Source organism: Ornithorhynchus anatinus, chromosome 21, assembly GCF_004115215.2.
Source record: "Ornithorhynchus anatinus isolate Pmale09 chromosome 21, mOrnAna1.pri.v4, whole genome shotgun sequence".
Classification (NCBI taxonomy): Eukaryota; Metazoa; Chordata; class Mammalia; order Monotremata; family Ornithorhynchidae; genus Ornithorhynchus; species Ornithorhynchus anatinus.
In genome coordinates, this window is record NC_041748.1 from 5,841,992 (window position 1) to 5,854,794 (window position 12,803).

The 12,803-nt window shown below is 44.5% G+C and overlaps 1 protein-coding gene across 4 annotated transcripts in view; it reads right to left on the reverse strand.

Annotated features, from left to right (window-relative positions):
* Window positions 1–12,803, reverse strand: part of SMOC2 (SPARC related modular calcium binding 2) — a 242,717-nt gene that overhangs the window by 54,208 nt on the left and 175,706 nt on the right. For all 4 annotated transcript variants that reach the window (XM_039915092.1, XM_029049423.2, XM_029049421.2 and 1 more), the window contains exon 9: window positions 9,608–9,690. In XM_039915092.1, coding sequence (XP_039771026.1) covers window positions 9,608–9,690 — 83 coding nt within the window. The remainder of the gene's footprint in view (window positions 1–9,607; window positions 9,691–12,803) is intronic.

Genomic DNA, 12,803 nt, shown 5'->3' on the forward strand with positions numbered 1-12,803 from the left:
CTCTTTAAAAATCCTAGATGCTTCGGCATACTTTCCCTTCTTCTCTCTGGAAAGATGGGGGAGGGAAGGAGGGTTGGGATGTGATTAATGGTAATAGGTGCTAATAATAATGTTGATATCTGTTAAGCGCTTACTGATGTTGGTATTTGTTAAGCACTTACTATGTGCAGAGCACTGTTCTAAGCGCTGGGGGAGATACAGGGTCATCAGGTTGTCCCATGTGAGGCTCACAGTTAATCCCCATTTTACAGATGAGGTAACTGAGGCACAGAGAAGTTAAGTGACTCGCCCACAGTCACACAGCTGACAAGTGGCAGAGCCGGGAGTCGAACCCATGACCTCTGACTCCGAAGCCCAGGCTCTTTCCACTGTGTGCAGAGCACTGTTGTAAACGCTGGGGATCAGTACCACGGCTCTTAGTTCTTCATCTTGGTGTCTCCAGGGACCTTGTGGATCCACGGTTGGAAGAGGTCCTATAGCGGATTGTGAATAGAAAGGGGGAAAGCGCATTTGATGTTTAAGGGTGTAGAGAAGCAGCATGGCCTAGTGGGTGGACCACTGGCCTGGGAGTCAGAAGAACCTGGGTTCTAGTCCCGGCTCCGCCACTTAGCTGCCGTGTGATCTTGGGCAAGTCACTTCCCTTTCCATGTCACAGTTACCTAATCCTAAAACAGGGATTAAGACCGTGAGCCTCATGTGGGACATGGAATGTGTCCAATTTGATTATCTTATACCTACTCCAGTACTTAGAACAGTGCCTGGCACGTAGCAAGTGCTTAACAAATGAACATGGACATGGTCATGCTGGTGCTCTGTGTGTGTGTGTGTGTGCCTGTGTGTGTGAACCACTGTTGGCTGTCACTCTGGCTGGAGGGAAGAGATTTTCTCCCCATCACCCCTCCTAGGAAACACCACTCAATCGCTGCAGGGGTCCTCCGGACTCCTGGCTCCCACTCCTTCCTTCCTTTCTCCCCTCCCCCTCCCCCCAAGACTAAACACCTCCTGGCCTTGGCTGCTAAGGCGACCCCCGCAGATCTCCTGAATCTCTGTCTCCACTCTGGCATGTGGCGCTATGTTGAGGTCCTAGAGGGTCACATGATGAGCATCCCACCCTCGCCAAGACAGTCCAGCCCAGGGCCCCATCTTCAGATATCGTGGTCTGGTGGAGCTGAAGCAAGATTCCATCACACAGGGCGTATATGGGTTCTTAAGTTTTCCCCCCCCCCCCCGCTCAGGATGGCCACTGGAGAGCTTCCAGTTCACTACCAGCTTCGGCTACAGGAGGGACAGCCAAGCAGAGGCCTACCCATGTCATTCCTCGCTTGGCCAGTGGCTAGCAAGTAGAAAGCAAGCTGCTCCAAGTCAAAACTCATCTGTGCTGGGCAGCAGCGGCATGGGAGAGAGTCGAGGGCAGAGACTCAAGTTGACTGCACAGAAGAAGGCAACGGTAAACCACTTCTGTATTTCTACCATGAAAACTCTACGGATCCACTACTAGAACGATTGCAGATGGCGGTGGGGTGTTCTGGGAGAGGTGTGTCCATGGAGCCGCTATGGGTCGGAGACGATCCGACGGCATAAGGGAAGGCAAGATGTCTTTTCTTGCTTGCTCTTAAGACATCTTCCCCTGCCTCATGGCTGAGCCAGATGGTCTTTATTTTCTAAAGAAATATTACTACTTAGTCTAGACAGAGCATAACAGCCAAATAGCTCTGTCCTAAATGGACAAACCTAGTAGGACACGGTGTTCCCAAAATATGAAAAATGGTTCTGGTAATGCATGACAGAGTTTGAATCATTGCAACCGAGGAAGGTGTCAAGTAGAGGGATTTTCATGAATGTTTACCTTTGAATCAAGATTCTATATATCTGAATTTCTAGATTTAGCGAGTTCCCTCAGAAGCCTAATGTTGACCTTATGGACACCTGGAAAAATCAGAAAGCGGACCCACAAAGAGACTTCCAAATTGGACAGAGTTTCCATTTCCAAACAGAAGACACAGTAAATTAAGGCTTGAAGAGACATAAGTAATGCTATTTTCCCTAACACGCAATCCTCCCCTCCAAAGGTCAATACACCATTTACTGTCAAATTGGTGTCAGCATTTTGGAAACCCTTCCGACTTTCTCCAAGGGATACAGTTGAATGTTTCACAGCAGAAAAAAATCGGGCCTTGTCAAATTCCCTTTGGACCACATTCCTGGATTAATGCAAACTCAGAATGTTGTTGATATTAAAAGTATCATTTGGGATTAGAAGAGACTTCATTAGGTCCCAGGAACCTGGAATTGCCTCTTCTTATCCACAACTGTGTTACCTTTCAAATATAGTTCGCCTAATTACAAGGAAGCTCTACTCCTGCATTATTTGAGTATGCAATTGTTTTTCCTAACTAGGTTATTTATTTCTAAATTGCCATCGTGGGTGAGGGTTTATGACCATTTTACTCACAAAAAAATGTACAATTACACAAATAAACTGACCTTTCTGCTGTTTACCTAATGTGACTTCTTGCTCCCTGAAGAATCTGGTTTTGATTAAAGGCATGGGTGAGACAATGGCATCTTTGTTGCCAGATGAGGAAAAAAAAAGTGTAACTAATGTTAGATAAAATGCAGGTGGGTTCTTGAGGCACTACTGAGAACCCACTTTGGCTCTTTCTGAACTTCTCTGAAGCCCAGGGGATTCCTGATACACACCCAGCTCTCATTCGAAACAACACTGATCTTTCTTCTCTCAAAAGTAGTCTTCTAGACAACTAGACAATGGGATGAACTGTCATGCTAATGACTATATTTCAGTTTGAAATTTATGCTTGCTGGGATAGTATCAGAAACAATGGATTTCCATTCCCATTTATAACAGTGCAGAATAAGAGAGCAAATAAATGAAAGAACTGCTTCTTCAGAGAACATGTTCTGTCTACTAAAAGATAAACTTAGTTTTAGTTTGGGGAATGTGCCTAAATGCCTAATTTTTCTTCTACAGAGGGAACCTTCTTTTTCTTTTCCTCCCTTGTTCTGGACTGTAATTTTCAGCCAATTAAGAAGACGGGTGAGAAGTGGGAAATGCTGTGTATTTTAAAATGATTCTTGTGGCTTTCAGGAAAGAGAAGGTTCATTCTTGGCTTTCTCAGCCAGGTACGGAGGGTGTATGGGAAGATGTGTTACATATGAAAATGAGAAGGTTCTCATTTCAACACTGTCAAGGGGAAAAATGATAGTTGGATCATTAATTTAATGAACTGCACAGCTTAAGGGATAGAGCATGGGCCCGTCAGAAGGACCTGCGTACTAAAATCCAGGTTTTGCCACTTATCTGCTGTGTGACCTTGGGCAAATCACTTAACTCCTCATCTGTAAAATGGGGATTAAGACTGTGAGCCCCGTGAGACAGGGACTGTGTCCAACCTGATCAGCTTGTATCTACCCCAGTGCTTAGAACAATGCTTGGCACAGAGTAAGTGCTTAACAAATAGTAATGTTCAAAGATGTAGATCTAGGATGTGGGAGGACAGTCATTCTTCAAAGGATTAAATTAGCTACTTCATTTCCTTGGGACGTCCCATGTAAATGTGCATTTTTTCGGCATGGCACATGGGCCTGGGAGTCATGAGGTCATGGGTTCTAATCCCAGCTTCACCTCTTGTCTGCTGTGTGACCTTGAGCAAGTCACTTAACTTCTCTGTACCTCAGTTCTGATCTGTAAAATGGGGATTAAGACTGTGAGCTCCATGTGGGACAGGGACCTTGTCCAACCCAATCCGCTTAGTACAGTTGTCTGGCACATAGTAAGTGCTTAAAAAATACTATAATAATAATTATTACCATTATTGTCTAGAGAATGTATTGGTCTTCAGATGAGCAATGGAAAAATTTAAAACACGTAAAATAAGGATATTGAATTACTGTCCTTTCACAATGATACAGGAAACCAAGAGAAAGGTCAAAGTTTTAAAATAGACAGCATATTTATGAAATCAATGAGAATTGTGGTTGGGACACACTACATTCGTTTAGTGTGTGGTCACACTGTGAATGCACAAAGATTGTATTTATTGTGTGCAGTGCATGGCACTGTTTTAACTTTGGGTTTCGGGCTCCTAGAGAGAGATGTAATTCTGACAAGCAGGCCGTATAGGTGTGGGGTGAGTAGGTGGGAGGGTTGGGCCGGGGGGAGTGTTGGGAGAGGGAGAGTAAAAGCTCTCACTAAAATAATTTTCACTCCTTTCCACGCATATACAGGTTTCCAGATCTTTTCTAAGCTCTCCTCATCCTGGGGCTTTCTCCAGGAACCTCTGGCTAATGGCTACGATCTCCTCATCTTGCAGCCTCACTTCCCATAATTCCCAAATGAGAGGGATAATTTCACAAGTCATTCTGAGAAGTAATTACCTATTTCAAGCTTTTTGTATAAAAGCAAAATACGACTTTGGAAAGAGTATGGTGACTTCAAGCTCACAGCACCTCAGTATGTAGAACACCTCTTACGTGAAGCAGGCTGAGGAGAAATGCCCTTAGATGGCTAGTAAAGATTACTCACTAAGTGAAGTTTTTATTTTCCAAATGGCCCAAACAATTTTGTTTATGAGCAGTCTGTTATTTTACTAGTAACTTTTTATATCTTTGGGGAGAAAAGCTGCCCTTTATGCACAGAACCCACTGATTTGAAAGAACAGCTTGGCTGAAACCTTTCCACTAAAATATAGACAATCAAGAATGTATGCCTTGATTCATTCCTCCCCAAGCATTTATGCCATCATATATGATCTTAACATATCAGAATGCACAAATGTCTCCAAGGTCACACTATGATACGGATCCAGTTAGATTCTGGAGGCTAGCTGTGCACTCCAGAAACTCCTTTCGGCAAGAGCCTGGCTTTGAAATTAAATGACAAAGTCAGCTCCTTTCCAATATTAAGATAATCAGTTGATGATTTTACTCTACACAAAGCATTGTACTAAGTACTTGGGAGAGTGCAGAGTTCATAGGCACGCTCCCTGCCCACAGTGAGTTTGCAGTCTAGAAGGGGAGACAGTAGATAAAACTTTAAAACTTAGAAAAGATCCAGATGCAAGCAGGAGATATTGCAAAAGTACTGCAGAGAGCAAAGATTATCTGCATGCAAAACAGTGTGGCCTAACGGAAATAATAATTGTGGCACTCGTTGAGTGCTTACTGTGTGCCAAACACTGTACTAAGCACTGGGGTAGATGCAAGCTAATCAGTTCCTGTCCCACATGGGATTTACAGTCTTATTCCTGATTTTAGAGCTGAGGGAACTGAGGCTCAGAGAAGTGAAGTGACTTGCCCAAGGTGACACAGCAGACAAGTAGCGGAGCCAGGATTAGAACCCAGGTCCTCCTGCCTCCCAGGCCCATGCTTTTTCCATTAGGCCAAGCGGCTTTGGAAAAAGCAAAGCCTGGGGGTCAGAGGACCAGGGTTTTAAGGCTGGCTTTACCACTTGCCTGCTGGGTGATCTTGGGTAAGTCACTTAACATCTTCGGGCCTCAGTGTCTTCACCTTTGAGATTAAATATCAATTATCCCTCCTATTTAGACTGTGAGTCCCATGTGGGTCAGGGACTATGTCTGCTCTGATTTTTTAGATTATTATAGTGCTGGTCACATAGTAAAGGTTTAACAAATACCACAATTATTATGACAAGAAGGAAGCAGCAGGGATATTCATTTGTAAATAGTTAAATCTTAAAAAATAAAGACATTTTTCATTTAGAAAACACACAGTGATGGCCTATTTCTTAGGATTTCTGATTAGGTGTCTCGATCAATAACAGTAGTGTCTTGTCAGCTGTGTGACTGTGGGCAAGTCACTTAACTTCTCTGTGCCTCAGTTACCATATCTGTAAAATGGGGATTAAGACTATGAGCCCCACATGGGACAACCTGATACCCCTGTGTCTAACCCAGCGCTTAGGACAGTGCTCCGCACATAATAAGCGCTTAACAAATACCAACATTATTATTTGTTGTTGAGTGCTTACTATGTGCCAAGCACTATATTAGATACAAAAGAATAAAGTTCAACACAGTTGCCGTCCCCCATAGGACTCGTGATTTAAGAGGGAAGGAGAAAAAGATTTTGAATCACCATTTTACAAATGAGGGAACCGAGGCACAGACAAGTTAAGTGACTTGCCCAAAAGGCAAGTGGCAGAGCCAGGATTTGAACCCAGGTCCTCTGATTCTTAAGCCCATGCTTTTTCCACTAGGACCTTCTGCCTCTCATGTTCTGATTAGCAGGGCGTGAATTTGAGTCGTTTTTCTAGTAGTGGTGAGGGGCTGCAGGGTATTTTGGGATGTGAAGGATGCAGTGGTGAAGGGAATGGTCTATTCTTCCTTCTTAATCGACATGACTGTTTTAAGCAGTTCAGAAGGGAGCAATGATTATTAAACTTTAACGTGGCTAAGAATAAGCAAACACCGACTAAATTCAAACAAGGTAGCACTCGTATGCCACAGTGAGAACAGAAGATGTTCCAGTCAGGGGAACGAACAGCAAAAAGTGTCCATAAACAGGTCAGATACAAAGCTCCAGCCCCGAGTGAAGCTAGAGTTTCTGATGGATTAGATCTAATGGAAAGGGAAGCTAAGGATACATTTTTCCCGGAGAAAACTTTCTTCTCAGAAGGAGGGCTCACAAGTGTGGACTTCGCCAACAGATTATTACCCATTCAGTGGTGTTTATTGAGAGTTTCCTGCATGCAGCACTGTGCTAAGCCCTTAGGAGAGTACGGTAGATGCGGGAGAATCGATCCCTAGCCGGCAAGTAGCTTAAGATGTGGCACGAGGCAGACACACACGATAATTTACAGATGGGTGAAAGAAGTGTTTTAATGGGACACTTGGCACAAACCTGCGACGGGAAGTTGTGGGCACGGAGGTACAGAGGTTGTTCAGAAGTGCTGACGTGATAGATGGGATATCTAACCCTCGGAGAAGAATGATCATTCAGTAAAGTTTCCTTTACTTAGGCAGCGTGGCCTAGTGGATAGAGCACAGGCCTGGAAGTCAGAAGATATGGGTTCTAATCCTGGCTCTGCCACTTCATTCAATAGTATTTATTGAGCGTTTACTGTGTGCAGAGCACTGTACTAAGCGTTTGGAATGTACAATTCGTCAACAGATAGAGACAATCCCTGCCCAATAACGGGCTCACAGTCTAAACCTGCCTGCTGTGTGACCGGTTACTTAACTTCTCTGTGCCTCAGTTACCTCATCTGTAAAATGAGGATTAAGACTGGGAGTCTCATGTGGGACATGGACTGTGTCCAACCTGATTACCTTGTATCTACCCCAGCACTTAGAACAGTGCCTGGCATATAGTAACTGCTTAACAAATACTAAAAAAAACCTAATAGTAAATTTTCCTGGGGGAGGTAGGATTTCCGAAGTGCTATGAAGATAGGCCCCTCTCAGGGTAGCACCTGAAAAGTTTCCAGTACTTGACCAGTATCCGCTACAGGAGGGAGAGGCAACTCTATGGATACACTACCAGAGGTGGAAGTGGCATTCTGAGAAAGATGCGTCCATGACATCACTATGGGTCGGAGATAATAACAATTATGGTGGTATTTGTTAAGCGCTTACTATGTGCAAAGAACTGTTCTAAGCGCTGGGGGGATATAGGTGATCGGGTTGTCCCATGTGGGGCTCATGGTTTTAATCCCCATTTTACAGATGAGGTAACTGAGGCACAGGGAAGTTAAGTGACTTGCCCAAAGCCACACAGCTGGCAAGCGGCAGCGCTGGGATTAGAACCCATGACCTCTGACTCCCAAGCCCGGGCTCTTTCCACTGAGCCAGGATGATTCGACAGCATAAGGCAAATGAGCCTCACTCCCCAAGAGGGTCTCAGCTTCCCACCCTGATCTCCCAGGGAAGTGAGTGTGTTCCCGGCCAGAGACGACATTCTGAGGGGAATCTCTGGGACACCAAAAACCTCCAGCTAAGCTGGAGTCCCCAGATTCTGAGGTGACTCAAAGTTCTTCCAACCCCTTGCCCGCCACTGAATGGGCTACAAAACCTATTCTACCTTCTTAGACTGTGAGCCCCATGTGGGGCCTGATTATCTTGTTTCTACCCCAGCACTTAGTACAGTGCTTGGCACATATTAAGCACTTAACATAAACCACTGTTAGTAGTAAAAATAATAATACTAATGGCATTTGTTGAGTGCTTACTATGTGCCAAGCGGTGGGGGGTGGCGGTTCAAGGTAATCAGCTTGTCCCACGTGGGACTCACAGTCTTAATCCCCATTTTACAGATGAGGTAACTGAGGCCCAGAGAAGTTAAATGACTTGCCCAAAGTCACACAGCTGATAAGTGGCACAGGTGGGATTAGAACCCATGACCTCTGACTCCCAAGCCCGAGTTCTTTTCACTGAACCATGCTGCTTCTAGTAATAATAGTAGTATTTGAGCATCCAAGAGTTCAGATTCAATCCACTGCCTGAGCCTAACCTTACTGTGGTCATTCCAGTTCCAGCCCTCACTAAATTTGGGAGGAGTCGCCCCTCTTCGGGTAGTTTGACTGCGTTTGTAAACAGCCTTTTCTCTTTGCCACCCCCGAGGCCCAGAATGTGGAGGATGATACTCAGTTACCGCAGTCAGACATTGTACCCACCAGCATCACTGCTCTCCAGGGTTGGCCAACGGTGCAAGGGGGTCCTCCTCTCCCCTGAGGGGCAGCTATCGCTGGACAACCCAGCCCGGCCTGACCTGCTTTGGTTTTTCCTACAGCAGGTGGGGCTGCTTCTGGACCATCACCATAGTTTTCAAAACACTGGATCCAACCCCCTCTTCCCCCCTCTGTAATTTTCCAGAGTATGTCTCCCTCCCCACGCAACCCCCAAAACCTGCCTGGAGACTTTAAAGAGCATTCTGGACTCTTGGGCTCAGGAGGAAGCATGAATGGTCAGTTCCAAGTACGTCTGAGCAGTTGCTGTGAGAATAGCCATCCCCACCAATCCCAGCAATCCCGCAGGACCCAGAGCAGGTGCAAGAGAGGTGCTCCCTCCTTCGTCACGCTCACGCGGGACTAGTGCAAGGATGTAAATCACGCTATGGCCGCTCTATGGCCGCTGCTGGACAAAACAGCGATACAGGAATTTGTACTTTATAGTGGCAGTCAGGGTGATGTCTTTGAAACATCTGCTCCCTCACCCATTCTTTCCACTGAATCAATGACTTAGTAGTTATTCAGTTATGCAAAAATTATGCAATTTTCTCATACTCTGGGGTCCTCGAGAACATAACCGCACATTAAAGAGCTAGGTGTTGTTCAATCACAGTATCCCTCTTTCAGATGCTTTAGTTTTAGAACCGAGGTTTCTTCTAAATCTGGTAAACGTCTGATGAAATGAATGCAGCGACAAAACACCCCTGATCCCCAGATTTCACCTGCAGCCTCATCCGCACATGCTGAGAACCGAGTCTCCACTCCACTGGAGTTTCAAGGACAATTTAAAGGAAATGAATCTCACGGGATGCCACCCTGGATGGATTTCTACTTTTCACAAAGTAGTAAAGGCTCAGAATGACATTACAGCATATGCCAGTCCAAATCAGTCGGCATACTCACCCTGAAGTTGGCGACCTTTGTACAAGTCCTTTGTTTTTGTCGGGTGGGCTCTGGCTGTGTTATCACATTTTGGTTGTTCATACCTGCAAAAGGGAAAGGACGGCGGGGAAGAGAAAGAAAAATTAAGCTCGGGTCCATTGAAAAATGATGATATCCTCATTTTCAGGCTTTTATATGGCCTCATTCAAACTACAGAGTGTTTTTGGTTCCCAGAATATAATGTAATTTTTGATTCTTATGTTACAACATCCATGATTTATTACCCTGACCTTTTGGGGAAAGTTAATTGCAGTTAAGTATGCTAGCAACCAGCAGGATAGTGTCGGGTGTTATTGTCAGAGTGGTCTTCAAATTCATTGTCTCGTATAAAATTAGGCAGGGGACTGGTACAGACGGTTCTCAGTGCTTGATTATATCTGGCTTCTTTCTGCAGAAGGTGTTGCTTCTCAAGCCCTAGAGCAGTACCAGATCATGGCCCTGGGAATCAGAAGGACCTGGGTTCTAATCCAAGCTCTGTCACTTGTCTACTGTGTGATCTTGATCAAGTCACTTAACTTCTCTGTGCCCCTGTTACCGCATCTGTAAAATGGGGATTAAGACTGTGAGCCCTATGTGGGACAGGGACTATGTCCAAACTGATTAGCTTGTATCTACCCCAGTGCTTAGAACAGTGTTAACAGATATGATTTTAATTAAAAACCTCTAGAGCCCTTGTCAGGACTCTGAGGGAGGAGTAATACAAAAATCAAAGCTCTACTAGTGGCAGATGTGGTGAACGAAAAAAAAAAGATAAAAGCTGTGGGTGATGGGGACAGAGTGATCACAAGAAGTTGTCCCAATACTGAGAGGATTTGGACAATATAAAAGCTAAATAACTGTCTGCAAGAGAAAAAGCAAAGAAGTAGGGGGTAAATGTTACTGGAGTTCATCAGTGATGTAGTTTTACAGAGGAGCATAGCAAGAGGACCTGAGTTCTAATCCCAGGGTTGTTGCTTGCCTATTGTTTCCTCTCAGAGAAGTCACTTCACTTCTCTGCACTTCAGTTACCTCATCTGTGAAACGGGAGTCCAATAGCTGTTCTCCCTCCAACTTAGAACTACGTCTCTCTGATCTGATTATCGTAATACCTACCTCAGCACGCCATGTAGTAAACGCTGAACTAGAAGCTAGCACCTACCCCACCGTTCAGTACAGTGCCTAGTATATAGCAAGCACTTAAAAAGGACCATAAAAAAGCACTACTGTTACTATTATCTTTTTCAGTGCTTACCCTGTGCAGAGCACTGTATTAACTGTAGACATGATCCCTGGCCTCAAGGAGTTTTACAATCTAGTGGGGAAAACTGACCAAAAAATGAATTAGACATAGGAAGTATTAGAATAAAAAAGATATGGTCTAGTGGATAGAGCAATGGCACAGACTTGTTCTTAAACTCACTTTCATTAAATCTAATAATAATGTTGGTATTTGTTAATCGCTTACCATGTGCAGAGCACTGTTCTAAGCGCTGGGGGAGATACAGGGTCATCAGGTGGTCCCACGGGAGGCTCACAGTTAATCCCCATTTTAGAGAAGCAGCGTGGCTCAGTGGAAAGAGCACGGGCTTTGGAGTCAGAGGTCATGAGTTCGAATCCCAGCTCTGCCACTTGTCAGCTGCGTGACTGTGGGCAAGTCACTTAACTTCTCTGTGCCTCAGTTCCCTCATCTGTAAAATGGGGATTAAGACTGTGAGCCCCACGTGGGACATCCTGATTCCCCTGTGTCTACCCCAGCGCTTAGAACAGTGCTCGGCACATAGTAAGCGCTTAACAAATACCAACATTATTATTACAGAATACCAACATTATTATTACAGATGAGGGAACTGAGGCACAGAGAAGTGAAGTGACTCGCCCACAGTCACACAGCTGACAAGTGGCAGAGCCGGGAGTCGAACCCATGACCTCTGACTCCGAAGCCCAGGCTCTTTCCACTGAGCCCCGCTTCTGTTGCTTTTCCACAATATACCATGTGTTACTAGGCACTTCCTCTTTCATGTGCCAAATGTAATTGTCAATGGCCTGATCTTTATTATTATTGTTAATAATAATGGTTATTGCTATTACTATGGTATTTGTTAAGTGCTTACTATGTGCCAAGCACTGTTCCAAGCGCTGGGGTATATTAAAGGTAATTAAGGGGGACACAGTCTCTGTCCCACATGGGACTCACAGTCTTAATTCCCATTTTACAGAGGAGGTAAATGAAGCACAGAGAAGCGAAGTGACCCATGACCTTCTAACTCCCAGACTCGTGCTGTATCCACTACACCACGCTGCTTCTCTATCAATCTTTCCATTGCTGTGATGTTATTGTGTACTAGGACTTTTTAACCCAATCTCCCGGGCCATATCCAAGTAGAGGGGCTTTTAGAGTGGGGAGGCAGATGAGGGATACAACCGACCATAAACCTATCAATTGGCAGCTCCTCCTCATCCCTATCTGTCCCACCTTTCCTCCTTTATCCACGCATTTGAAGGACTAAGGGATGTTTCTTCCTTTTTTATACATTCATTCGTATGTACTGAGTGCTTGCTGTGTGCTGATCACAGTACTAAGAGCTTGGGAGAGTAGAGTACAACAATAAACAGACATATTTTCTTCTTTATGGATAAGATTAAATGTTTCTAGTTTCAGGTATTTTTTTTTTATCCACAGAAATAAAACCTACCATTGATACACTAAACACGAAGAGAACTCTAACACATTTAGGGAAGGATTCTTGCTTTGGAAGGGATCATCTGGTTCTACTCTCCCCCTGTGCAACTCCAATGGGTCTCTGTGTTGTTCACCGAGGGGAGGATCCAGCGGATGTGGTAGCGAATTCAACTTGCAGTTACCCAACAGCTACTTGCATTTCAAATGAAATGACTTTCTTTCAAACGAAAGGATTGCCGTCAAAATCCTAAATGTGTTTTGCATCAGACGAAATGTTTTTGTTTGGAGTGGTTCATTTCGCCTCAAGTCACAAGTAGGTTTCAAATCCTTCCTCCCCCTCACAACCACAGACAGGTGGTTCACTTTAAATAATGGACATCAGAAGCAGTTTAGTAGAGTTCGGATGCGTTTTCAATGTAATTATATATATATATATATATATACACACACACATATATATGTACATATATACATGCATATATGTGTATATTTACATGT